The following is a 25,189-nucleotide window of genomic DNA, read 5'->3' on the forward strand; positions in this document are numbered from 1 at the left end:
TTAGGTGGGAAGAAGGCTAGGAACATCCAGGGCCTTTAATTGAGATTATTGGTTTTTCTATAGCGAGAAGTGTAGGGATACTCAATTAGCAGTAATAAATACTGCTTCTAGAACAACTAAAATGAAATGTGTGGAGAAATTTTTGAAAACCTGATAGTGGTATCATTACAACTAAATATGCCAGAAAATGCAGATTAAAACTAAGAAATACCACTTCCACCATCTAGTTTGGATAATTATGAATTGTTTAATATTTTCCCACTTTTGGCAAAAAAACTATAGGGAAACAGGAATTTCTCCACTTTTGGGAAGAAACAGAAATTCTCATTTGCTGTAAGTGGGAATCTAAACGGCACTTTTTTTTTTTTTTTTCTTTGCGGTACGCGGGCCTCTCACTATTGTGGCCTCTTCCGTTGCGGAGCACAGGCTCCGGACGCGCAGGCTCAGCGGCCATGGCTCACGGGCCCAGCCGCTCCGCGGCATGTGGGATCTTCCCGGAGCGGGGCACGAACCCGTGTCCCCTGCATCGGCAGGCGGACCCTCAACCACTGCGCCACCAGGGAAGCCCTAAACGGCACTTTTCAAGAAAGTAGCTTAGTAGTACCTATCAAAATCTAAAATGCACACATCCTTTGACCCAGGAATTCCTTCTCTCAAAATCTATCCTACAGAAACACTTAAAACACACGAGCAAGGTTATATGCAGCGTTACTTATAATAGTGGCTGATGATACAACTACACTATGAAATGTTATTTAAAAATGAGGTAAATTTCCATGTACTAATGTGAGAGGAAGTCCACACTATATTACAAAGTGATAAAGTTGCAAAATACTACATAAAATATCCCATTTTGTTTTCAAAAAACTATATTCGATGATTGTATATGTGTGTATGAATATACGTATATATTCATATACATATATTTGTGCATAGAAAAAAGTCTAGGAAGACACATACCAAATTAAGTTATTCTTGAGGAATGGGAATAGGATTAGGGAATAAGGAGAAATCTCACTTTCTACATATTTATATTTTGTTTCAATTTTGTCAATTAGCATTAATTACTTTTGAACTTTATCACAATAAAACATTTTAACAAAATAGGCACTTTTATAATCAGATCAAGTTATAATTTATAATACTGTAATTTTTTGTAATCAGATAAGTTATAATTTTGTAATCAGATCGTTATAATTTATATATTTTAAATAAGAATAATTACATATAGTTATGAGGTGACTATTTCATTTAAAAATTTCGGCTAGGGACTTCCCTGGTGGTCCAGTGGTTAAGACTCTGCCCTTCTACTGCAGGGGGCGCAGGTTCGATTCCTGGTTGGGGAACTAAGATCCTGCATGCTGTGTGGCCAAAAAATATTTTTTTTAATTAAAAAAATAATAATAAATAAAAATTTCAGCTAGAAGACCTATGATAAAATTAGGGCAGCTGTAAATCAAATCACCACGGAGATTCAATGGGGGTACTCATGATTTGACACAACAGGATATAGGCAAACAAAATCTAATCAGGATAAGTGAAGAGTCTTTCATTTCTGGGAGAGAAAACTAACTGCACTACAGCAAATTCCATCACACAGGGAAATTGTGCTTTCACCTTTTTGGTGGCATCACCTCCAGGGTTTCTCAACTCCTTGGCAAGGGTTAGAAATCATAAGCATTAGAGATTTAAGGTACCTCAGATATCATTTAGTCAAATCCCCTCACTTTAAAGCTGAGAAAACAGGCCCAGAGTGGTGAAGCAATTTGCCTAAGGTGCTATAGCCAGCTAATAGCATAGCCAGCTCCAGAACCCAGGTTTCTATTCCAGGCCTATTACTCTTTCTACTACTTTTCAGATTTTCCTGAGTCTTTATTCTGATGACATATTAGGGAATATTTTTTAAGTCTTATGAATATCAGACATCCCTATATTTAAATTTTAGAAAATGCATAACAAAATAAAAAAGTATATCCCTCTACTAGCACAGATGATCAAAAGTTGACTGTATCTAGATGAAAGAAATTATTGGCATAACAATTTTCTTGAAAAGTAATGCATAAATTTCTGTGAATCTATTTTACTGTTCACTTAAGAACTACTGTTTTATCCAATTTCTGATTGTTCTTCAATTGGCAGTGCCTCTTAATCCTTTACCTTCAGTTTCTCTACATTAAGTAGTTGTTGATCTATATACAAACACTTAAAACCACCATAGGAAGCACCTATTTAAAGAAACCCTGTCATGATTTAAAGAATCCTTTATTCTGTATAATGTGAATAATTACCCCCATTTTGTCTGTTTTGTAAGGAATGACTTTCCTGTTCTCAATAGCAGAGACAGACAGATAGATAGACAGGTAGACAGACAGACAGGAGGGAGAGAGAAAATAAAAGTAAAATAGGGAACAATTTTTTTTGTACAAGGCAAAAAAACAGATAAGAAGAATGAGGGGTGGTGGGTGGTCGGGAAGGGAGTGGCAGAGAACCACAAGCTAAATTAGTCACAAAGTGTTTACATTTTAAAAGTAAACTTGAACACTGCGAAGTATAAATGGACTAACAACCACCTAAACTTCAGGGTATAATTAAAGTGGTGTCCAGTTTTAGACTCTATGACTTAGGGACATATGAGGACCTTGGAGAGATTTAAGAATAATAAAGATAAAAGGGTTAAAAATGAGTGAAGTGAGGAAAACTTAGAACTGTTATTGTGTCTAAGAAGAGAAGACCAGAGATGACTCAACAGTCCTCAAGGATGGGAAGTGAGCAGCTGGTCTGCATTTCCAAAGCAAAAAAGTAATTTTACTTAAATTATTACAGCATGTATTTGAAGATGGAAGTGTCTTAAATAGGACACCTCATCCAACAAAAACTCCAGAGAAGCCTGAATGCTGTCCACCTCTCCCACCCTTTACTAGCTCAACTCATCTCAAAGAATGGTTCAGAGGGTGGATAAGGCATCTGTGGAATGTGAGGATTTAGACTTCTTTTGGTTCTAGCTACTATGTTCAAAAATTTTTGTTAGCCTCTGTCCCCCAGGTCCCAGTGAAAGGTTGAGCTGCTTTCTGTGCTATGGATAAAGGGGATTAATTAGTAGTAAATGCCTAGCTGCATGCATAAACTTGAATTCCTTATAAAAGTATGCTTCTCCTTCTCAGTGTTGATGAGCTTGGATTTGGGGTTCTTTCAGGACCCAGTTACATTTGACTCCAAAGAGGGAATTTACCTGATATTAAAAAAGTTTAGACAACTAACTAGATGCATCTGGACCTCTTATTTTGTCTCTAGCATTTTTTTGTCTTGTTTAGATATCTCCTGAACTAAAGTATAAGAAGTATAAGGTCTCTGAAGAAAGAGAATGTAATCATTTTATTTTACCTCAAGCACCCCGCCCCATCACAGCCCAGCTTAATATTTTATTTTACAGCTGCTTTTTCTAGTTACTCTCTATTCATTCTCCAACACTGCTGCCTGTGAAGGTTGCATTTCTCTTATTACTCTTCCTTTCTCTTATCTCACAGAAACGGCTGTTCTTCCCTATCCTCTCATATATCTTTAGTCATCTAATTCCTGAACTACCAAAACCTCTTAACTTCTTCAATTCAGCCCCCACTCTTCTACTTGTACCCAAATACCATTGTTAAGTCATCTTAATTCATAATGTTTTGACCACATCACTTTCTATACCTTCTTTCCACACTCAACTACATGATTAAAACTACCTTGGACTCCCCAAATGTCAAGATTCCTACCTAACCTCTCATCCCAAACCTTTCCCAAAACCCACTTTGTGGATGAAGCCATTTCAGAATCCACTGGTCAAGTGAAAATATCCATCCATCAAAAATTCTCAGAGTTCACTCACCTTTCTGCCTGCATCAAATCTATGTGAAAGAAAAACAGCTCAATTGAGGTAAAAAGCCTATGAAAGAAATAGTGTTTGTAAGGGGTGTGAGGGTGTGTCGGAGGATGAGCGTATGCACAGACGTATTTATGTACACAGATAGCATATACATATACCTATACACACACACACAATAAATATATTTTGCCCAAATTAGCACACACCCACAAGCTTAAAAACCAAATCTACTAAATCTGACCCAAACCACAGTTACTGAGACCTATGGCTACTTCCTGCAAGCAGATGCATTACCTCTGTGACAAAGTCAATTGCATGTTGCAAGAAAGATAGGTAAATACTGCTACAGGCAGCTAGGATTCTGCTTTTTTTAAAATCTAAATGTAAAAATTACTTATCACTTCAGGACATTGACCATGTTGTATAATTTCTGCACAATACCCAGAATATCCTAGAAACTAAAAAATACTAAATTTACAACTTAAGCAGGAAACAGAGGCTTGCTTCACAGTGGTTTAATATGAACAGAGTTGAATATGACATTGTCTGACAGAAGAATGAACATTTTGCTGAATAAAAGCCCCGAGTCAGGATATATACACAGCAGAAATGGGGCCTCAGGCTCTCAGCACTTGTGCACAATGAAAGGAGAAATCTTTTTTTAAAAAAAGTCAATAACAGAGGATACAAATGAAAAAGGCAGCAACAACACCGACACTGGGAAGGTGGGAAAGGGAGCAGAGCCTCACTCTAGGGGCTGCTCAGCCCCTGGCACAGGCCCGGCAGCTGAAGAGCTGATCTGTGTCAGGGAACTTCAACATTTAGATGGACTCCAAACCCCATATCAAAATCCAATCCTAATCTCTCCGATCAGGGTCTTGTCAGAATCAGTAATCCTTTTCCTCAGGACCCTATATAAAGAATTCCAGTCCTTCCATGATAGGGTGTCTAAGCAAAGAGCCCCACTTTTGACCTGACACCAGAGTTAACCTGCTCCCATCCCACCACCTGGGACAGATATCGGGCCCCAGCAAACAAACCACTACATCCCAGACAGAAGCCCAGGAAAGTCGCCAGCCTCAAGAAGCTGCCTCAGACTCTAAGTTTTAAGAAATCTGTACCCAGGTGCTAACCCTAGCTCAGCTTCCGGGGAGAATGCTGGGGTTCCATGGGAAACAAGTGCAGGCAGTTCAATAACCCTGTGACCAAGCTGGGGAGGGCAGCGACAACTCTTGCCCCTAAGCCCCATCAATAGCTCAAAGTGCTTAGGAGAAGTCAGAGACTGTGTGGTTTGTTCATGTGTTTTCTGTCTTGTGGCAGCACTAAATGGGATGGGGGGAAGGGAGAATGGAAGGAAGAGAGTGGTGATGCCCTTCCCTACCACTGGGAGGTACCTAGAAAATGATCCACTCCCACCCTTCAGGGAGTTACCTGGCAGTGGTGAGTTTCCCCTAGCCCTCAAGCCTCCAAATCTGCAAAGCTAACCCATAAAAGTAGCAAGGGCTTGGGGAGGGAGAACTGCCGGCCCAGCCCATTCTGACTCACCTGCTGGTGAGCGAGAATAGGCAGCCAGAGCGGGGAGCCACAAAGGAAAGGGGCTAGGCAACAGGAGCTCCCCAACTGCCCTATGGCTTTCTTCTGACTCTGAAGCAGCCATGATGATGGGCCTAGAAAACCCACACACCTTGCTCCACACAACAGACTGCTTAGACTCTAGAATCACTGCCATGAAAAGCAACAAGGGAGAGAGAAAGTACAACAAAAGAAACTCTTGAGAAAACTGGGAACGGGCCTAGAGAAAACGAGAGCTTTTCGGTCTCTGCCACCTTCCCCACAAGGAAAAAAGTTCATGCAGGTAGGAAAGGCAGGGTCTTTCCCTGCTCAGTGTTCCTGGTTAAACCTAAGAGTAAGAAAAATCCCCTGGACTTGCAGCATCAGTATGTACCCAAGTGCCCCACCAGCACAAGACCCGCCCCCCGCAAGGTTAGCCTTCTGGCATGGGTAAATGCCCAAGAAATTGCCTTCCAGTCCAATCCCCCCACCCACCCCCCAACCCCAAGCAAAGGGCATCTGCCTGTGGTTTCCCACCTCTCCTCAGAGGAGAGGATCCTAGCAGAGTGCCCATGGTATAGTCAGGTACCAAGGAACACAATGCCAGACAGTCTATCAGGCCAGGGGATGGAGAGCCAACTTCAGATCAAAGAGAGAGAGAGAGAGGCTTAGTGTAAAAACCAACGTCATTTCAGCAGGAAAGTAGAGGGCAAGTGGTGAGAGGGGCTCCTACTGGCGCACCTTCCCAGGGACGTAGTTCCTGTCAATTGCCTCCTCCTGCAGGAACATGTGTAGGCAGCGTTCGTTCTGAGCCAGTGGGTGCCCAGCAATTCTATAAAGAGACCAAGATGGTTATCAGTTGTATCTGGGATCAGAGAGAATTTGCAGAGGGACAGGGCTGTGGATGTGGACAGGGGAAGAAGGGCAAAGTCAGCCCTGAAGTTCAAGCAAGCAGAGGACAGCAGCAGGGTACCACTTCAACCCTAATATTGCAGAAGGGAAGGGGATAGAGGTGTAAGGTGGGGGAAATCCCTAGACACATCCAACATGCAGCGCTTTCTCAGGCCCTGAGGTACAGGATCGGAATTCCGCTCAAAGGAACGGAGTTTTACTGTCCAGTGAGCCCAGCACACAATCGGCACCACATCATATTACCCATTACAAAAGAGGAAAGAGACGAAACGTATAGAAAGACCAAAGTGGCAAAAGTAGCAAAAGGAATCCCCAGGAACTTGGCTTACTTGTTAATAAACTGTTCGAGGCCCTGCCTCCTTTCTTCAATAAAGGACTCCTCAAAGATCCCTTCATCTCCTCGAAAAGGGAGCTGCCGCTTCAAGGCTTTCCCAGGCAGTGGTGGTACTACAATCTGTAGGCAGACGCAAAATATCAGTCACACGGGAGAGCACAGAGACGGAATAAGGTGGTAAAGCACTACACACTTCATTTCCTATTAGGCATAGGGTCCATCCTATGCCATAGTTCAGCAACTTGTAAGAACTGAGGTCATAAGAACAGTCAGGGGGTGGCTCAGGTCAAAAATTAATCCAGTTCTGTTTCTGTGGGAGGACAGGTTTACCATCTCAAAAGAAAGGAAGTAAACTCCAAATATTCTTCACTTTCTTTGACAGTCCACTACCATCCAAAAATTTAGCTACACTTTCCATTTTTAGCACCTAAAGGAATTAAGTTGTATGACTTTTCTAGCCACTAAGTCAACTAATAGTTTTTCTTTACAATTTCTCCTGAACTTACCACTTTCAAGTTTCAAAGGGTATCACCCAGATCCAATATATTGGGATTTGGTAGACAGAGTGTGTTCACCCTCTCTGTTGCCTTCAAGATTTTATAAACCTATGCAGATCTCCTCTCCCAAGGGTGCCACACAGGAAACAGGGCCATACCTTACTATCTCGCTCCAGCTCATTTTTTAGCCACTCGAAGTCACTGTAGCGCCGTCGTACACAGGACTCCTTCAGCTTGAAGATAGGTAGGTTTGTCTACAGGGAAGAAAGAATGTGAGAGAACAGAGATGGTAAGAAATGTCAGCCTGTGATGGCCACCTATCACCACCACTTGGACAGGTCTTAAGAAAGAAACAGCTCCTATGGACCATGTTCCTAGAACCCTTTCAAACACCACCAGGTGAATACCAATCCTTACCACATCCAGCCTTGTCACAGGTGGTGATTAGAAGTCCCTTGCTGCTTAGAATTTATCCACAAATAGACTTGAAGTTGTACATAAATATGTATGTACAAAGGTTTTCACTGAATTTTCTCATTTGTAATAATAATAAATGTCTATCAACAGATAACTGGTTAAATAAATTATGGTACACTTGTACAGTGGAATACAACTATGAAAAGAATACAAAAGATATATATGTCCCAGTATGGAAAGATATTAAGCATTAAAATCAAGGCACACGACAGTATATACAGCCTGCCTCTATTTGTTTTTAAAAGGGATATGTAGATGTATATATATTTATGAATTAAATATTTATGAAAAAATACTGATAACAATGATTGACTTTGGAGAATAAGACTAGACAACTGGAATGGGTAGGTCACATTTTTCATTGTGCAATTTGAATTTATCATATGCATGCATTACATTTTCAGTTGAAAAGTGAATTTAAGTTCCCTGGAAACAACAAGAGATAAGCACCTCCAAAGTATGCTTTCCTCTGCTTTTCCTGTCCAAATCCTCTCCATTCTACAAGCCCAGCTCAAGTCCCACTTCATCCAGGAAATCTGTCCTGACAACACCAGTTTAATTTATTGGTCTCCCTCTCCTCTGAACTCCTATGACACACAGACTTTAGTACTGCCTGACACACCACTGTTTCAAGCATTATGTTAGTCTTGCTACCTAACTAAATTATAATTTCATTGAAATCGGGAGCCATGACTACTGCTGCATCTCCCTAAGTGCAGATTATGCAAGTTACTCAGTAAATACTCAATTGATTAATGGTGGCCCTATGTATCTGTTTACCCTTTCCTTATCCAGAAAGTGCAGCAGAAATAGCACTTACGTTAAGTTGGCTTACCATGGCTCGCTCCCTGATATAAATCAGCTTATTCCCACATCTTAATCACTGAGAATTTTCCCAAGGCTCCAATGGCAACAGGAACCTCCGACAAACAAAAAGCCCTGATCCTCACTCCTATCTACAAGTTCTAAGTAGAAATGGCCAAACAAATGTATTAATACTGACTATACTTCCCACCAGTCAATTCAAATCAGTAGATGGGAAAAAAAGGAGCTAGTTTCTCTCCTTTCTCCACAGCTAACTCAGAGCAGGTAAAGAGCATTGGAGCTATGCTAGAGCTTCACACATTCCTCACTATGTCATGCTTTGTAGTCCTCAAGTCTGGAAACTGTCTTTTCAGGATCTAGCTCTAGGTATAGGGCATCAAAAGCCAAATAACTGGCCAACTTACATTAGTTACAACTCTACTCAGGATCAAGGTCCCAGGAATGTCAATAGGTTGAAGTGGAGTGAGATATATGTAAAGTAATATCTTATTACCTAAACTATTTTTTAGAAGAATAAATAAGAAAATGGAAACAGCGGTTTCTTCAGAAAGGGGAACCTCTGGAAGGCAGAGGGAGAGAGGGAGACTTCATTTTTACAGTACAGTTGACACTTGAACAACACAGGTTTGAACCGCATGGGTCCACTTATACACAGATTTTTTTCAATAACTATAGTATATCATTTTTATACCTTTTGAATTTTGTACCATGTGCACGTATTACCTATTCACAATAAGCCATTATAGAGAACATTCTCAGAATCCTGCACAAAGTATATATGTGTATCAAATCATCACATTCTATACCTCAAACCTACACAAAGTTATCTGTCAATTATATCTCGATAAAGCTGAGAGTAAAAATAATCATTCAAGTAAAAAAGCCCTTCAGTATCATGAGATTCCAGGTTTCCACCAGAGTTCATTACAAATACTGTGATCCTCAAACAGTAGAACCTTAACCAGTAGGCCTTTACAGAAGCCAACAGAAGGATCTAAGAAAAGAAAAAAAGTGCTGAGTAGATTCTTCCAAGACACAGCAAAACCACCCACTGCCATTTTGTGAACTTCCTCCTTTGACTTACAAAAATGCTATTCTTTCCCCACCCCCACAGGATGGTGACAGTAACGGCCTTTCACCTCAGCACCTAGCCATCTAAGGAAGGGGATACTATGTACTAGGATACTCTCTCAACTCCAACCTACAAAATTATATGAGGGAGACACGATTGTGTAGCACAGCATATAGAGTCCTTTGGCTCTGATCAACACAAAATCAAGGGAAAGGGGAGAAAGAAGCAAAGTTCAAGTCCACAGGACAACTGACATTTGAAAAGTTCCATACATATCTTGTTAAGCCACCAGAATACCTCTCCAGACTCCTTATTTCTTGGGGTGGGTATTCCTTCCCTGAGCTATTATACAAAGAAACAAGGCAGTGCCATCTGCTTCTACCATACACAATGCTTAATTCCCAAAGCCCATTCTCTTGAGTCTCATGCTCCCTGTAATGCCTACCGTGATCAGTCACTTAAATTAGCAATTTCAAACCAAATGGTTTCACCAATTTTCCCCAAAACAGAGTTCAAGAAAAATATTAAAAGCCTATATGGCCATACAAAATTAACATAAATACAAATTAACTCAAACCCACAGAATTAGGAACTGCCATCAACCCTATCATCAATCACTATACAATTAGTAATTGTGGAAAAGACTGATGAAAAACTTAGTGGGTTAAAAAAAAATCTTGCACACTAAAGTTTTGCAACTAAGCATTGCCAAAGAGACTAAAGTGTAGTGGAAAGAGTATGGTGGGCTTTGGAGTCAGATGGACCTGGGTTCAAATCTCAACCATGACACTTATTAGCTATGTGTACTTGGGCAAATTACTTAAACTGCATTCCTCCTCAGTTTTCTATCTGTAAAATGGTGTTTTTGTAAGGATTTAGAAACTAAAACCTAGCTCAGTGCCTGGCACACAGTAGGCACTAGATGAACAGTTCCTGTTTTATTAGAATGCCTGAAGTAGAGAACAATTCCATTCATAATCCCTACAGCTCTTGGGTAATACATCAAGACAACGTCTCCAAAACCCCACAGCAGAGAGTTCTTACACTGAACAAGTTATGCCCAGGATTCCTCGGGTAATTAAGTTCTCTGCCATTAACAGTTCCCAGCTTTTATCATATTTTGAGGGCTCTAATGTCCATTCTTCCCCAAAGAGATGATTTCAAACAGTTCTTATATAGACAAGTTTTTCTCATTTTTTTCTATTTGCGTTTCTTTCTTCAGTTTGGACTTTGCCAAACTTGGAATTTGGAGATCATCGCTTCTTAATTAGGTTTCAAAGCCCAGGTGGGAGAGCACACTCATTCAATTCATTCATTCAAAAATAAAAGCACATACACTCTTTTAGGTCTTCAAATGCTGTTTGAGCAGCATGCTGTCCATAGAGAATATTCTGGCCCTCTAGTCTGAGAAGAAAACATAAGGAAAATTAGGAAATGGCTCTCAAACTTTTTTGCCTGTAACCACTTCAATGGGGCCAAAGAAACTGCAAACCATGTACTCTGCACATTCCATCCTTGCATCGTGGACTAAGAACTAGAGAATAAAGTCCTCTGTAATGCACACTGGAAGAAACCACTCCTGGGGCAGTCCTGAAATGTCATATATTAAAGTTAACTACAGACTAGGGACTAATATAATGAATCCAAAAGGTTAATCTAGGGCAGAAAGAGCAAATGGCCATTCATATACAGAAATGCCAAATGAGAGCCAGTAAATACTGAAATAAATATTCTGGATACTTCAAATCTAAAGGGTCAGCCCAGGAGGAGGGTAGCGACTGATAATCCGCCAATCCGAGTGCAAGGTCAGGTTTTCCAGTGAGCATGTAGTACCTGAGAAAACTTAAGCATTAAACACTTCTCTCCTTCAGATGTTAATTCTACATAAGTCTGGGAAGCACTCAGTCTCAAGGAGACTCCCCTTCTTATTTCTGCTCCACCAAGCCCACTGTCCTGTCTCCCGTTCCTGGAATCTCTCTTCCCTTTAATCTAGGCTTTGCTCAACTCCATCATCCACGGAGACCTCATTAAGAAGAAGCTCCTCTGGGCCTTCCTGTCCCCCTTCTTCAGACTGACTTCCCACAACCTAGTTTAGTTATGGGACCCTGCAGCATATCGCCTTGGCTCTCCATCCCCCAGCCCTCTTCCACTCCTCCTTCCCTCCTTCTGTCGCTACAGTCCTGATTCCTATTTCCTGGGATTCCTCACTCTAATCCTCTCCATCCTTCCCCACCGTCTCCAGCCATGCTTCACTTCTTGCTCATGGGTACTTGTTTTCCCTCACGCCGGTCCGATGTCCCCCCTCAGGACTTTTCTGTATCCTCGGGCCACAACCGAGTGGGCAGACCTCTCTGCAAACCTATTAAGCCCCTAACCCCCAAATGACCCCTCCAGCGTCTTCTCCACCGTTGGCCTTCCCTATGGCAGCCTCACCCCCCGCCCACCCCCGCCCTCCCCGCCCAGTCGCCCGGTCCTCCCTCAGCTGTCTCCCTCACCCCGTGACTCACCCGCATGCGAACCTCATAGGTGGTGAAGCGCGCGCGGCCCACGCCCACCGTCTGTGGGTTAAAGATGTCGATCTCCAGGAAGTTACTTGGCGGCCCGTAAGCGTCGGTCAGGTCCTGCGGCTTCGAGTTAAGGCGCCGAGTGTCAGCTACTGCCGTGTCCGACATCTTTCCGAAGGAGAGACCGGGACCGGGGAAGGGGGGATGGGGGACAGAGACCGAAAGCAGGAGCGCGCACGGCCCCTCCCGCTTGCAAAATAACCAGCCAACCCACAGACTGCGGCGCCGCGCACGCGCGCCCACGCACGCACGCGCGCACGCGCACGCCGTCGCGGCCCGGGGCCCGGCACCCTGAATAGCGGCGAAGCGGACGGCTGGAAGTCCTGTACCGAGGAGGCGTCATTCAGACTTCCGGGCAGTGTTTGTGGCCGCCCCGGAACCTGCGTCTCCAATACGCACTCCCAGTATCCTAGGAAGCACTACAGGGGAGATCCGCCAATCGCTGCTCCTCAAGCCAAGAAATTGTCTTATACTGTGCATCAATCAGCGGTGGGCACTGCCCCGCAAGCTAGGACCGTACAGTGATAGGCCGAAGCCCCGTGACCTGAATAAGTCCTGGTTTTGCGCGAAAATAGAATGGTGGTTTCCCGACGGTGGGGTTTCAACAATGGTACTAAGAACCTAAAACGCAGCCCGGCCACTTGTGCCACTAGTAGTTTCAAGTCATCTCACACACAATTGAGCACTCAGTGAGCGCTACTTATGGTGTCAGGAAAGCAGCGAGGATGGGGTATACAAAGATGATTTCTCATTCTCACTTTTCAGGAAAATTTGGGCATATCTTCATCCTCCACTTGTTACCACATAAAAGCTAATTTCAGGTGTACTCGGATATTACATTTCTCAGCAAACTGAGGGCATTTATTTCAACACCTTCTGTCGCTACTCTGCGAAACTCCAAATTTGGCGCTGCTCTGAGGTTGCTTACAGCCCATAATGGAGATAGAATATGTGTCTACATGAGAATATCTATAGAAATACTAATATTTGTATGACTAATTTGCACATGGCCCACATGAAGAGGGTAGTGCCCACAGTAAAGGTGGTGATTTTAGGTCATCCTTTCTCCTCCTTGCACCAGCCCTCTTCTCAAAAAAAAAATTTCCCATATCATTGATGCCTGAAATTCTTTCAACGGAGTACAAGGCCCTATAATTTCACAGTTAAGTTATTTAATTCAATTTAAGTGATATCTCCTAAGCAACTACTTACGCGTCAGGCACCATGCTAAACACTAAAGACCTAGAGTTCAATAAGAGAGTCCCCGCCCTCAAGGAGTTAATGTTTTAGAAAAGGAGACGAGTAAATAGACCAATATAATGTGACAAATACAAAATAAGTGAATATTCCAAGCAGCACATAGGACATGAGTAAGTGGAGGAATTAAGGAAGGCTTCCTGGAGGAGGAAACATCTGAGTTTGACAGACATGAAAAGACAAACTGGAATGGAAATGGGGAAAGGTAATTTCTTGCAGAGGGAATAGCATATGCAAAGTCATCCAGATAAGAAACAGCATGATATTTTTAGGCAATTATCACCAATTCAGGTTGTGTAGTGGAAGTGCTTAGAGAGGTAGCCTGGCTGAGGATGGGCAGATGAGGATGATCCTTCTATATTAAGCAAAGGATCTTTGGTTTTATAATGTAGACGATAAGAAGCCACTGAAGGATCTACAACACACACGCACACACACACACACGCAAAGGCATGATCAGATTTGTGTTTTAGAAGGATTATTTTGCAAGCAACATGGAAGATGTATCTGAGTTGAGTGTGACCAATTATGAGTATCTATTGATACAGTAGTACTTGGAATCAGATGATGGTGGTGGGAATGGAGAAAAGGGAAGAGAGAAGGCTGAGACTGAGGAAATAAAATAGATAGGAGTTGTATCTGATAGATATGGTGGTAGTATAGTGTAGGGCTTAAATGTGTGAGCTATGGACTTAGGCTGCCTGGGTTTAGATCATTGCTTCCTAGATGTATAACCTTGAGCATGTTATCCAACAAGTTTTCCTCCTCTGTAAAATGGAAAGAAGACTAAAAGCTACCCCGGGGCTTTTGTGAGAATTCAATGAAATAAAATATGTGCAAATAGTAAGTCCTCAGTAACTATTAGCTATTATTACTATTTGATGGGAGAGAGAGAAAATAGATAAAATGACTCCTAGGTTTCTGAGGTAGGTAACTATGTGGATTGCTGGTATCCCCAATCAAAACTGGAATTACAGGGCTTCCCTGGTGGCGCAGTGGTTGAGAGTCCGCCTGCCGATGCAGGGGACACGGGTTCGTGCCCCGGTCCGGGAAGATCCCACATGCCGCGGAGTGACTGGGCCCGTGACCCATGGCTGCTGAGCCTGCGCGTCTGGAGCCTGTGCTCCGCAACGGGAGAGGCCACAACAGCGAGAGGCCCAAGTACCGCAAAAAAAAAAAAAAAAAAAAAAAAAAAACTGGAATTACAGAAAGAAGAGTGAGCTTGGGAGGGAAGACAGTGAGTTCAATTTGGATAAATCTGGGGTGTCTGTAGGACATCCAAATGTCCAGGAGGCAGCTGGAAATACAGGCCTGGAGCTCGAGGGTGTGACTAGAATTAGAGATTTGGGAATTATTAGCATACAGTGTAGAAAGAAAAATGTGAAGAGGCAAGGACAGAATATTTAAAAATTGATGAAGGCATGCAATGTTGATGAGAGTGTAAATCTGTACAACCTTTCTGGGAAGCTAATTGGCAGTATGTATTAAAAAAAACAAACAACACCTTTGACCTCAGGAAACTTGTAATACTGGTTGTCTCTGGAGAGCAGAACTGGAGAACAGGAGTCAGGGACAGCAGGGAGAGTTGTTTTTCATTTTCATTTCATTTATGTTTAAGTGCTTTTGTATTGTAAAAATATTTTAAATGGGAATTCCCTGGCGGTCCAGTGGTTAGGACTCAACTCACTGCTGGGGCCCGGGTTCAATCCCTGATGGGGGAACTGAGATCCTGCAATCCATGGGGTGCCGCCAAAAAAAAAATTAATGTTATTTGTCAAAACTTTGGCTCAAAATTTTCACCTTGATCATAAAACTCAGTGTCTTGTGTAAATGGCCAAATTCAGGGTTCTCCTATGTATCCATGTAAAATAATGTTCTTATATTCGTTGATATGGAATGATGCCCACAAAAAAAGTGAAAAAAAGCTGGTAAAAAAATACTGTACACCATGGCGGTCAGCAAGAACAGGCGCCTTACAAAAGGCAGCAAAAAAGGAGCCGAGAAGAAAGTACCATGATTGAAGCTCACGTTGACGTCAAGACTACCGATGGTTATTTGCTTCATCTATTCTGTGTGGGTTTTACTAAAAAATGCAACAATCAGATTCGGAAGACCTCTTATGCCCAGCACCAGCAGGTCCACCAAATTCGGAAGAAGATGATGGAAATCATGACCCAAGAGGTGCAGACAAGTGACTTGAAAGAGGTAGTCAATAAATTGATTCCAGACAGCATTGGAAAAGACATAGAAAACACTTGCCAATCTATTTATCCGCTCCATGGTGTCTTTGTTAGAAAAGTAAAAATGCTGAACAAGCCCAAGTTTGAATTGGGAAAACTCATGGAGCAACATGGTGAAGGTAGTAGTTCTGGGACTTCCCTGGTGGCACAGTGGTTAAGAATCTGCCTGCCAATGCAGGGGACACAAGTTCGATCCCTGGTCCGGGAAGATCTCACATGCCGCGGAGCAACTAAGCCTGTGTGCCACAACTACTGAGCCTGCGCTCTAGAGCCTGTGAGCCACAACTACTGAGCCCACGTGCCTGGAGCCCGTGCTCCACAACGAAGAATAGCCCCCCACTCTCCGCAACTAGAGAAACCCCGCGCGCAGCAACAAAGACCCAACAGAGCCAAAAATAAATAAATAAATAAATAAATTTTAAAAGGGGAAAAAAGGTAGTAGTTCTGGAAAAGCTACTGGGGATGAGACAGGTGCTAAAGTTGAATGAGTTGATGGATATTAGCTGCCAGTCCAAGAATCTGTTTAAAATTCAGACTTTTAATGTTGACAAATAAAAGATCTTATTTGTGAAAAAAAATATTGTAATATGATACCATTTGTATTACTGTATATGATATATATGATAATTTTTAAAGACTAGAAGGATATAAATTAAAATGTTAGTGGTAGTTACCTCTGTGTGGTGGTGGGGTTTCAGTTTTATGTTTTTATTTATAATTTTCTAAAGGACCTGATTTTTAACAATAAACATGTACCTTTTTTTAATCAGAAAAAATAAAACTATTTCCATCTGGGAAAAAAACTAAAGGACAGGCACAGGAAGAGAAGCTTGTGAAGGAAACCCAGGAAGGAATTTTCGGAGAGGTAGAAAGAGAACCAGGAGACAATAGTGATCTGAAGGAGTGGGATAAAAAATGTTTCCAAAAGGAAAGTAGGTGGTTAACAGTGTTTAATACAGTAGAATGGTCAAATAAAACCTGGGAAATGTACACTCAATTTGACAATTACCTAAAGGTGAGAGGTTGGGTAGAGCGCTGGGAGTAGAACCCAGATTGCAGCAGATTAAGAATTGAATCAGGGCTTCCCTGGTGGCGCAGTGGTTGAGAGGCTGCCTGCCGATACAGGGGACACGGGTTCGTGCCCCGGTCCGGGAAGATCCCACATGCTGCGGAGCAGCTGGGCCCGTGAGCCATGGCCGCTGAGCCTGCGCGTCCGGAGCCTGTGCTCCGCAATGGGAGAGGCCACAACGGTGAGAGGCCCGCGTACCGCAAAAAAAAAAAAAAAAAAAAAAAGAATTGAATCAGAGGTGAAGTGGAAACATTTAGTACAGACTATTCTTTAAAGAAGCTTGCCCAAGATTTGAGGAATGTGGTAGCTAGAGAGCAATGCATTGACAAAGAAGCATTTGTTTGTCTGTTTGTTTAAAGAGAAAGGAGGCTTGAATATGTTTAACGACTGGCGTGGGGGGGAAGAATTTCGTAGAAAGAGAGAAGTTGAATATACAGGTAAGTAATAGGAAAAGGCTTAAAATCAAATAGCCCTTGGAGAATTGCGAAAGTTAAATTCACAATGAGGTGTAAATACATGGTCTTTTTTTTTTTTTTAAGAGAAAGATTTGATAAGGTGGAGAGGAGAGTAGCAGGGTACTGGGCTACTTAAATGTTTTGCAGTAATAGTGCAATTGACAGCTGTTATCAGCTGGCTCCTATACACACACACACACACACACACACACACACACACACACACACAGAATAGAATAGAATAGAAAAGGCAAATCTCTTGGCAAACAGGTGACATCAGAGCATGATGTGAGAGCAATGCGCGTTTTCCTCTCATTGGATTTCTCTATGTTCATTCTTTGCCAAAAGGAGTCCAGTGTTGGGAGGGGAATGAGAGAGAGAGATTTAGGATCCTCAAATTGGAAGGAATCTCATTAGTTCATCCTCCTGCCCACAGGCAATACTGGACCTTAAACATACATCTATCCATCTTTCTGTCTTTAAATTTTTCCCAAAGGAGATTGCACAATCTCCGAATCAGTCATACGCAATCATACTGACAAGAACTTCTTTCTAGTCTCTATTCAGACTGTCCTGAGGAATTGGCAAATCAAGAGCCCCTATAATTTGGAGTGTTTGTGTTCTTGGGAGCAGGGGTCTGGAACTGCAGGGAGGGAGTAGGGGGAGGGTCTGAGTGTAAAAGAGGTAGTGCAGAAAGGAAATCCAGAGAGCAGGGCTCATGACATACAATCTACTCCAGGGAATGTTGATCCAGAGTTTACCTGCCTTTCTATGGAGCCCCGCTCTCTTTCTGCACACATCCATCCAACTGCCTACTACTAGTAGTGACTTCTCTTGAAGTTCCTTTAACTCTAATTTCACCTGGCGCCTCCCTAGGGATCGTCTCTACTTTAACTAAATCCCTTCTGAAAGTTGGATGAAATGTTAATGAAACATTTCCAATGTTGATGAAAAGTCCTTTAAATAGTCAACTTGTCTACTTAAGTTGGTGATTGTATTTACTTTACTAAAGTATCTCTCGATCGCCTAAGGGTGAGGGCAATCTGAGGAAAAGTGGTGTGGCCAAAGTGTGTGAGTATCTATGCATGTTTATCAGGTGTTGCTAAAGACCTAACCCTTTAGCTGACAAGAGTTTGGCCTCCAGCTTCCATACAGGTGTTTGTTTTTTTTTTTTTTCAGGTGTTTGTTAATTATATAATGAATCATCTAGCAACAATAAGACCTGGAAAGCTGATAATGTTGCAAGTAGCCAGCTTTCTTCCCTTAATAAAAGCTAACATTTATTGAACACTTACTATCTGCCAGGCACTCTTTTAATCACTTTATGTATTTTAACTCAGTTAATCCTCAGAACAATCCTATGACATAGGTGCTATTTTTATAGCTGCATTTTACTAATGAGGCACAGACAGATTAAGCAATTTGCCCAAAATCACACAGCTAATAAGTGGTAAAGTCAGGATTTGAACCCAGCCAGTCTGGTTTTGGAGCCCAGGTTTTCAACCTGCCTCCCAGAGAAGATCCTTTTAGCCCATACAGGGCTAAAAAGGAGTCATCATAAAGGGTGTAAGATGGAAAAAGAATTAGGAAAGGAAAAAAGGAGAGAAATAAAGACCAAAAAAAAAACTGTTTAAGGGGTAGAATGTCACTAACAACAGCTTAGTAACATTCTGGTGTAAGTTGCCTGCTCCTGCCTAGATGTTCTTCATCTGGCCTTTAATCTGAAACTTTTTGTATTGAATTCTATCTTCTTAATACCTGTGATAACTTCAAGCCTATTTAATTTCTGCCCATCCTTCAAAGCCCAGTGCAGGCCCCACCTCCTCCATAAAGCCTCCATATTCATCCAGTCTACAGTAATCTGTACTTTTGAAATTTTTTACAGACTTCTTGTCTGTAGTGTTCATTTGGCTCTGACTCGCATTTTTAATTAGTCTTGTGTACATTTATGTCTCATCTTACCAACCATACCGTAAACTCCCTAAGGGAAGAGACTATGACTTTTATTTCTCTTGCATCGTGTATCCCCCATAATGCCTAGCATGGTGCATTGCAAATAATAGGCGCTCAGCAAATATTTGTTGGTTGACTAATTGATTGGGAAAGGTCAGAGACTACATCAAATCTTGGTTAACCCCTGAATCATTAGTGAAGAACTATGCACTCAATGTGTACTCAATAAACATTAATGATGATTACAAAATCATTCAAAGAGTTTTTATAGAGCTTCTACACTGTATAGAGAATGGTGTGTGGGGATAGAAATTAAACAGAGGATACAGCTTCTACCTTTGAATACCTTAGCTTAGCCTTCTCTTACTACTTCAGCGCACGCTATCTCCTTTCTCTGAATTCCTGCTGCATTTGAAGTCAGGACTAGCTATCACTCAGTCGTTGTCTCCCCTGATTCAATTGCAAGCTCCTTGAAGGAAATGGATAACACTGTGCTGGGACCATAATGGAATCACAGAATTAGAAAGGACTTTAGAGATTTCCCTGTTGTCAAACTTCCCACCCAACGCAAAAATCCCTTTTGCAACAGCCCTGATTCAGCTCTTATTTAATTATACACTTCCATTATCAAAATTAATCAATATAGGAAGCATAGGAGGAAGAATAGGTTCAGGAGCTACATAATGAGTTGGATCCTGACTACGTGCAGTTTACTGTGATTGTTAGACAACGAAGTGGAGACAAACAGCTGAAATTCAAGTCTCAATCTCAGGAGAGATGTCAGGACTGCAGACAGAGACTTGGAGTCTTGGGTATGTAAGTAGTAGTTGAAACACTAAGATTAAGACTACTAAGGACAAGAGAACAAAGCAACCAAGGACAAAATCTCCGAGAATTCCTCTAATTGGAAAATGAGAGGAGAAATCAATGAGGTGAGAGAACTGGAAGATGAAAAAGAGAGTTTTAAGGAGAGACTGGTCACCAGAGTCAATGGAGGATGGATCAATGAAGTTAGAAAGGATAAGACTGAGATAAGGTTATTTGATCTGGTGATTAAGAAGCCAGACGTTTGATGACCTTGAAGAGAGAGGTCTCAGTGGAGTAGGGTCTATTTTGACTTACTCTTGTTACCTATAATGCCTAGTTCAATGCCTGGTTCAATATATATTTGTTGAATAACTGAATAAATGGTTGGAAGAACTGTAGTTCCTGCTAAAAATAGGAGGTGATGGGGAAAAGTAAACAAGTTAGCCTTTCTTTTTCTCTGAAGCAAGAGGAGAATATGGGTAATAATATAGAGAAATGTTAAGGTGAAAAAGAAAGGGGCAATGATTTTCCCCCCAAAATGTGAAGTAAGCTCATCTGAGATTCTCTCACAGGTTTGATGGAATAAACCTGTAACAAATAGGAATAAAGTTGGTAACAACTATAAACTCTGGACAAAATACACACACACACACACACACACACACACACACACACATGAAAGCTCCAGAGAGTAAACAAAAGTAGGCAGATATTGGATGGAGGTTGGAACTTAGAAGAAGGGAACAGTAGGGGCCAGGGTTCCTATTTTTATGGATTTAGCCTGAGGGCAGGCTGTAGTCATCAGCCACATCGCTAAAACTACAACAGGAAGCCCTCATCTTTCTAGCCTATAGAACCAGAGGACAGGATCTGGGGAAATGACAGTCTCTAGAAAATGAGGGGATATATCAGAAAGACATCCTGAGGAGGAACCCTAAATTATCTGTATAAATTTCTCCCAAGACTTATCCTAAACCATGCATGTGCAGGGTGGACTGAAAACAACTTTCATCTAAGACTAAAAGAATGGAACTGAGATTTGAGCTGCCACCCACCACAGGCAAGGCAGGGTTTTTAGTTTGAATCTAACCAAGTTAATTGCCTGCTGAAACAAATGCATCCTCACTCTTCAGAGAAGTATAACAGTATCCAGAGACTCCACAAGATAGCATTCACAATGTCCAGTAAACCCTCTAAAATTGCTCACTATATGAAGAATCAGGAAAATGTGGCCCATTCTCAAGGGAAAGACAATTCATGGAGGCCAACCCTGAGATGATGCTCAATGAGGAGAGGAAAAATGCCCTGGTAATGAATGAAGAGATAGGAAACTTCAGCAGAGAAATAGAAAATATAAAAAGGAACTAAATGGAAATTCAAAAACTGAAAAACACAATATCTGAAATTTAAAAAATTAACTAGATGCACTTAATAGCAGAATGAAACACCAGAGGAAAGAGTAAGTGAACTTGAAGGTACAGCAATAAAAACTATCTGATCTGAAGAAGAGAGTTGGTTGAAATAAAATGAACAGAGCCTTATAGACCCATGAGAGAACATCAGTGGTCTAAAATATGTGTGATTAGCATCCCTGAAGGAGAGAAAAGAGAGAATGGGGCCAGAAACAGTATTGGAAGAAAAAATGGTTGAACACTTCCCAAATTTGGTGAAGGACATATATTTAAAGATTCAAGCTCAGCAAAGCCCAAACAGGATAAATATGGAGAAAATTGCACCTATGTGTATCATAGTCAAACTGCTGAGAACCAAAGATCAAGAGAAAATCTCGAAATCAGCCAGAGAAAAACAGCACATTACATACAATGATTCAAATAACAATGGACTTCTCCTCAGAATCTATGGATGCTAGAAGACAGTAGAAAAACATCTTTAAATTACTGGGGGAAAAAATCACTGGCGACCCAGAATTCTATGTTCAGTAAAAATATTCTTCAATAACAAAGGCAAAATAAAGACTCTCTTCAGATAAAGAGAGTCTCTCTCATGCTTATAATCCTTTATTCTTGCTGTTCCCTATGTCTGGAACACACAGTCTCTCCTCTAGTCCCCTCCCTATCTTCAGCCTGCTAACTCCTACTCATCCTTCACAACTAAGCTTAAACGCCACTTCCTCCAGGAAGCCTTCCTGATCCCCCAAGTCCAAGTTAGGTGTCCCTCACTAATACATCAATAGCCCCCCACATTTCTCCAATCTTAGCATTTATCATGCTGTATGTAATTACATGAGTTGATTGTGACCTTCACTAGACTATATGTTCCATTAGGGCATGTACCATGTTTTCCTTATTGGTGTATTTACAGTGCATGCAATAAGCACTCAATTAATATTATTGAATAAAGAAAAGAAAGTCTGATTCCAAAGTATTTTTTCCTTTCTACTATGCCAGGCTGTCATCATCGAGAAGGAGGTCCTGACACTACTATAAGATTGACTACTATTATACTCTCTTAAACTTTATGGAGAAATCTACTGTGCTTTGAAAAACTGAAGCTTTCATTGAACTATAATTTTCCTGTGATTTCATGGGCAATTACTGTTTGGAGGCTATCCATATGTGCTTAACATAGATCCTTGGTAATCAATGCTTGTGAAAATCCTCATTCAATACCACTTCAAGATAAATGATGAGTAACGTGGAAATGATTAAACTATGGTGCATCCAACTTATAGAATATTATGTAGGCGCTAAAATTATATTTATAAACCTGTGTAATCATTTGAAAACACACTTATATGTTAAGTGGGAAAAAGACAAAACCAAAAATACAAAATTGTATGTATAGTGTGATTACATTGTTTTTGTAAAAAAAAAAAATCTATGTGGAAGGGAAAAATAATGCTGGAAAGAAATGTAGCCAAATTATTGGCTGTGGTTTTCACTGGGCGATGGAACTACAGTTACTTTAAACAATTCTTTTCTGTATTTCACAATTTTTCTTTAATAAACACATTATTTAAGCAGCATTATTCCTATAGTGAGTGTGGGGGGACTTTCTTTTTTAAAAAGTTTAAAATAGAAAGTCTAAGGGTAGATAGAGGTCCCCTGATACACCAGACGACAATCACAAGTAAAACAGGACTGTGTTTAAGCCTCCTTTCTCTTTAACTTGTACCTTAATGGCCTGATACCACTCATAGATTAACTAAGTGCATGACCTTGTTGAAGGATGCTATAAGACTGGCCTCAGGAAAAGAAGAAAGGGGATCAGCAGTGGAAACTGCCAGAGGCAGAAGGAGAAAGAGACTAAGCAAAGAGATCAGAGAAAGTAAACATAAAAGAACAGGAAACGGGAGGGGGGAGGGAAAGACAAGAGGATAGGTATATGTATATACATACTTTCATACATTGGCACCCGCATGAAAAAGAGGAGCTGAGCTGGTCATGGATTTTTATTACAGGCATAGCTAGCATATTTTTCATGTTATTTTATTATTATCTGTATTAAGAGTATGTGTGTTTGTGCCTCGTGCCTCACTATTCCCCAGGGGCACACTATGTATTTCTTCAGCCCACATGTGCTGTCATATCTGCCTGATGTTGCCAGGGAAGATCAACTGGACACTAGGTCTGGACATTCTGGAGCCTACTCTGGGAGCAAATTGCATAACCACGTGCCTATCTACGTGAGCTATAGATTTAGCAGACTATGTGGGACAGTCGGGAACATTCTGGGTGATAAAGGAGATCTGGATGGGGATTCGGGAAGTCCCAGAGGCATTTATGGCAAACAAGAAAGTAGATTAGTTCTCTCCGGGTCTAAACCCATTTATGACAAACAACTCGACAGCTCATAGCCAAGATTGTTTTTGTTAAGATATTCGTATTATTCTGTTGACTTTGTGTATTGCTTCCGTCATCCTTGAAACTTTCACTGGGCTAGTGGGATGGCTGATGGGGGGGGGGGGTCAATTATTAAATGTCATGCGAGAGTGTTGGAATTAGAAGTTAGTTTCTACATGGTTTGGTTTGAGTATAGTCATTTCCCAGAAAGGATTTCCAGCAACCTTGTCTTTTCTGTATGATAATCCATCTTTTAACCCACCTGCAAATCAGGAACAAGGAGACTTAAAAGTAGAACATGTAAAGGGACCAACACAAGATCTTAGCATCATTCATTGACCTTTAGAGGGTGGATGCAATTGTCTTAGAGCTCCTGATGATATAATTTGTAGGGTAAAAAACTGTGGCTTCCATTACCATACGCTAGAGTCTTGCACCATCCAATACAGTAGCCACTAGCCACATGTCACCAAATTTAAATTAAATTAAAACTTCAGCTCCTCAGTTGCCTGGCCACATTTCAAATGCTGAATAAGCACATGTGGCTAGTGGCTACTGTATTGAACAAAGCAGATATAGAATATTTCCATCATCATAGAAGGTTCCATTGGACAGCACTGTGAATCTAGACTCACAGGATGGTGATCTGAGGATCAGGCATCTCTGCGTCTGCATGTAAAGTGACTTTTAAAAAAATTTTATTGATGTATAGTTGATTTACAATGTTGTGCTAGTTTCAGGTGTACAGCAAAGTGAATCTGTTATACACATAATATATCCACTCTTTTTTAGATTCTTTTCCCATATAGGGCATTACAGAGTACTGAGTAGAGTTCCCTGTGCTGTACAGTAGGTCCTTATTAGTTATCTATTTTATATATAATAGTGTATATGTGTCAGTTCCAATCTTCCAATCTATCCTCCCCACCCTTACCCCCTGGTAACCATAAGTTTATTTTCTACATCTGTAACTCTATTTCTGTTTTGTAGATAAATTCATTTGTAGCCTTTTTGTAGATTCCACACATAACTGATACCATATATTTGTCTTTCTTGGTCTGATTTACTTCACTCAGTATAACAATCTCTAGGTCCATCCATGTTGCTGCAAATGGCATTATTTCATTCTTTTTTATGGCTGAGTAATATTCCATTGTACCTGTGTACCACATCTTCTTTATCCATTCCTCTGTTGATGGACATTTAGGTTGCTTCCATGTCCTGGCTATCGTAAATAGTGCTGCAATGAGCATTGGGGTGCATGTATCTTTTTGAATTATGGTTTTCTCTGGGTATATGCCCAGGACTGGGTTTGCTGGATCATATGGTAGCTCTATTTGCAGTTTTTTTTTTTTTTTTTTTTTTTTTTTGCGGTACGTGGGCCTCTCACTGTTGTGGCCTCTCCCGTTGTGGAGCACAGGCTCCGGACGCGCAGGCTCAGCGGCCATGGCTCACGGGCCCAGCCGCTCCGCGGCATGTGGGATCTTCCCGGACCGGGGCACGAACCC

At 41.3% G+C, this 25,189-nt stretch overlaps 1 protein-coding gene and 1 non-coding gene across 3 annotated transcripts; one reads left to right on the forward strand and one right to left on the reverse strand.

Moving 5' to 3' along the window:
* The first annotated feature begins 1,273 nt into the window (after positions 1-1,273).
* TRNAR-UCU (transfer RNA arginine (anticodon UCU)) lies at positions 1,274-1,346 on the forward strand. The gene has a single exon. It is a non-coding gene; the product is annotated as a tRNA-Arg (tRNA).
* A 3,019-nt stretch (positions 1,347-4,365) lies between these two features.
* On the reverse strand, positions 4,366-12,309 carry SNX12 (sorting nexin 12). 2 transcript variants are annotated; one of them, XM_065900652.1, is made up of 4 exons: positions 12,041-12,309; positions 7,318-7,413; positions 6,658-6,782; positions 4,366-6,248 (listed from the first exon to the last, which is right to left on the reverse strand). In XM_065900652.1, exons 1-4 carry the CDS (start codon positions 12,203-12,205, stop codon positions 6,146-6,148), a joined length of 489 nt encoding a protein of 162 aa, XP_065756724.1. In that variant the 5' UTR covers positions 12,206-12,309; the 3' UTR covers positions 4,366-6,145. The 2 variants fall into 2 exon arrangements, with proteins under 2 accessions (XP_065756724.1, XP_065756725.1); XM_065900653.1 differs by having other exon boundaries at positions 6,146-6,248; positions 12,053-12,205.
* Between the last annotated feature and the right edge of the window lie 12,880 nt (positions 12,310-25,189).

This window comes from Phocoena phocoena, chromosome X (assembly GCF_963924675.1).
Source record: "Phocoena phocoena chromosome X, mPhoPho1.1, whole genome shotgun sequence".
Lineage (NCBI taxonomy): Eukaryota > Metazoa > Chordata > Mammalia > Artiodactyla > Phocoenidae > Phocoena > Phocoena phocoena.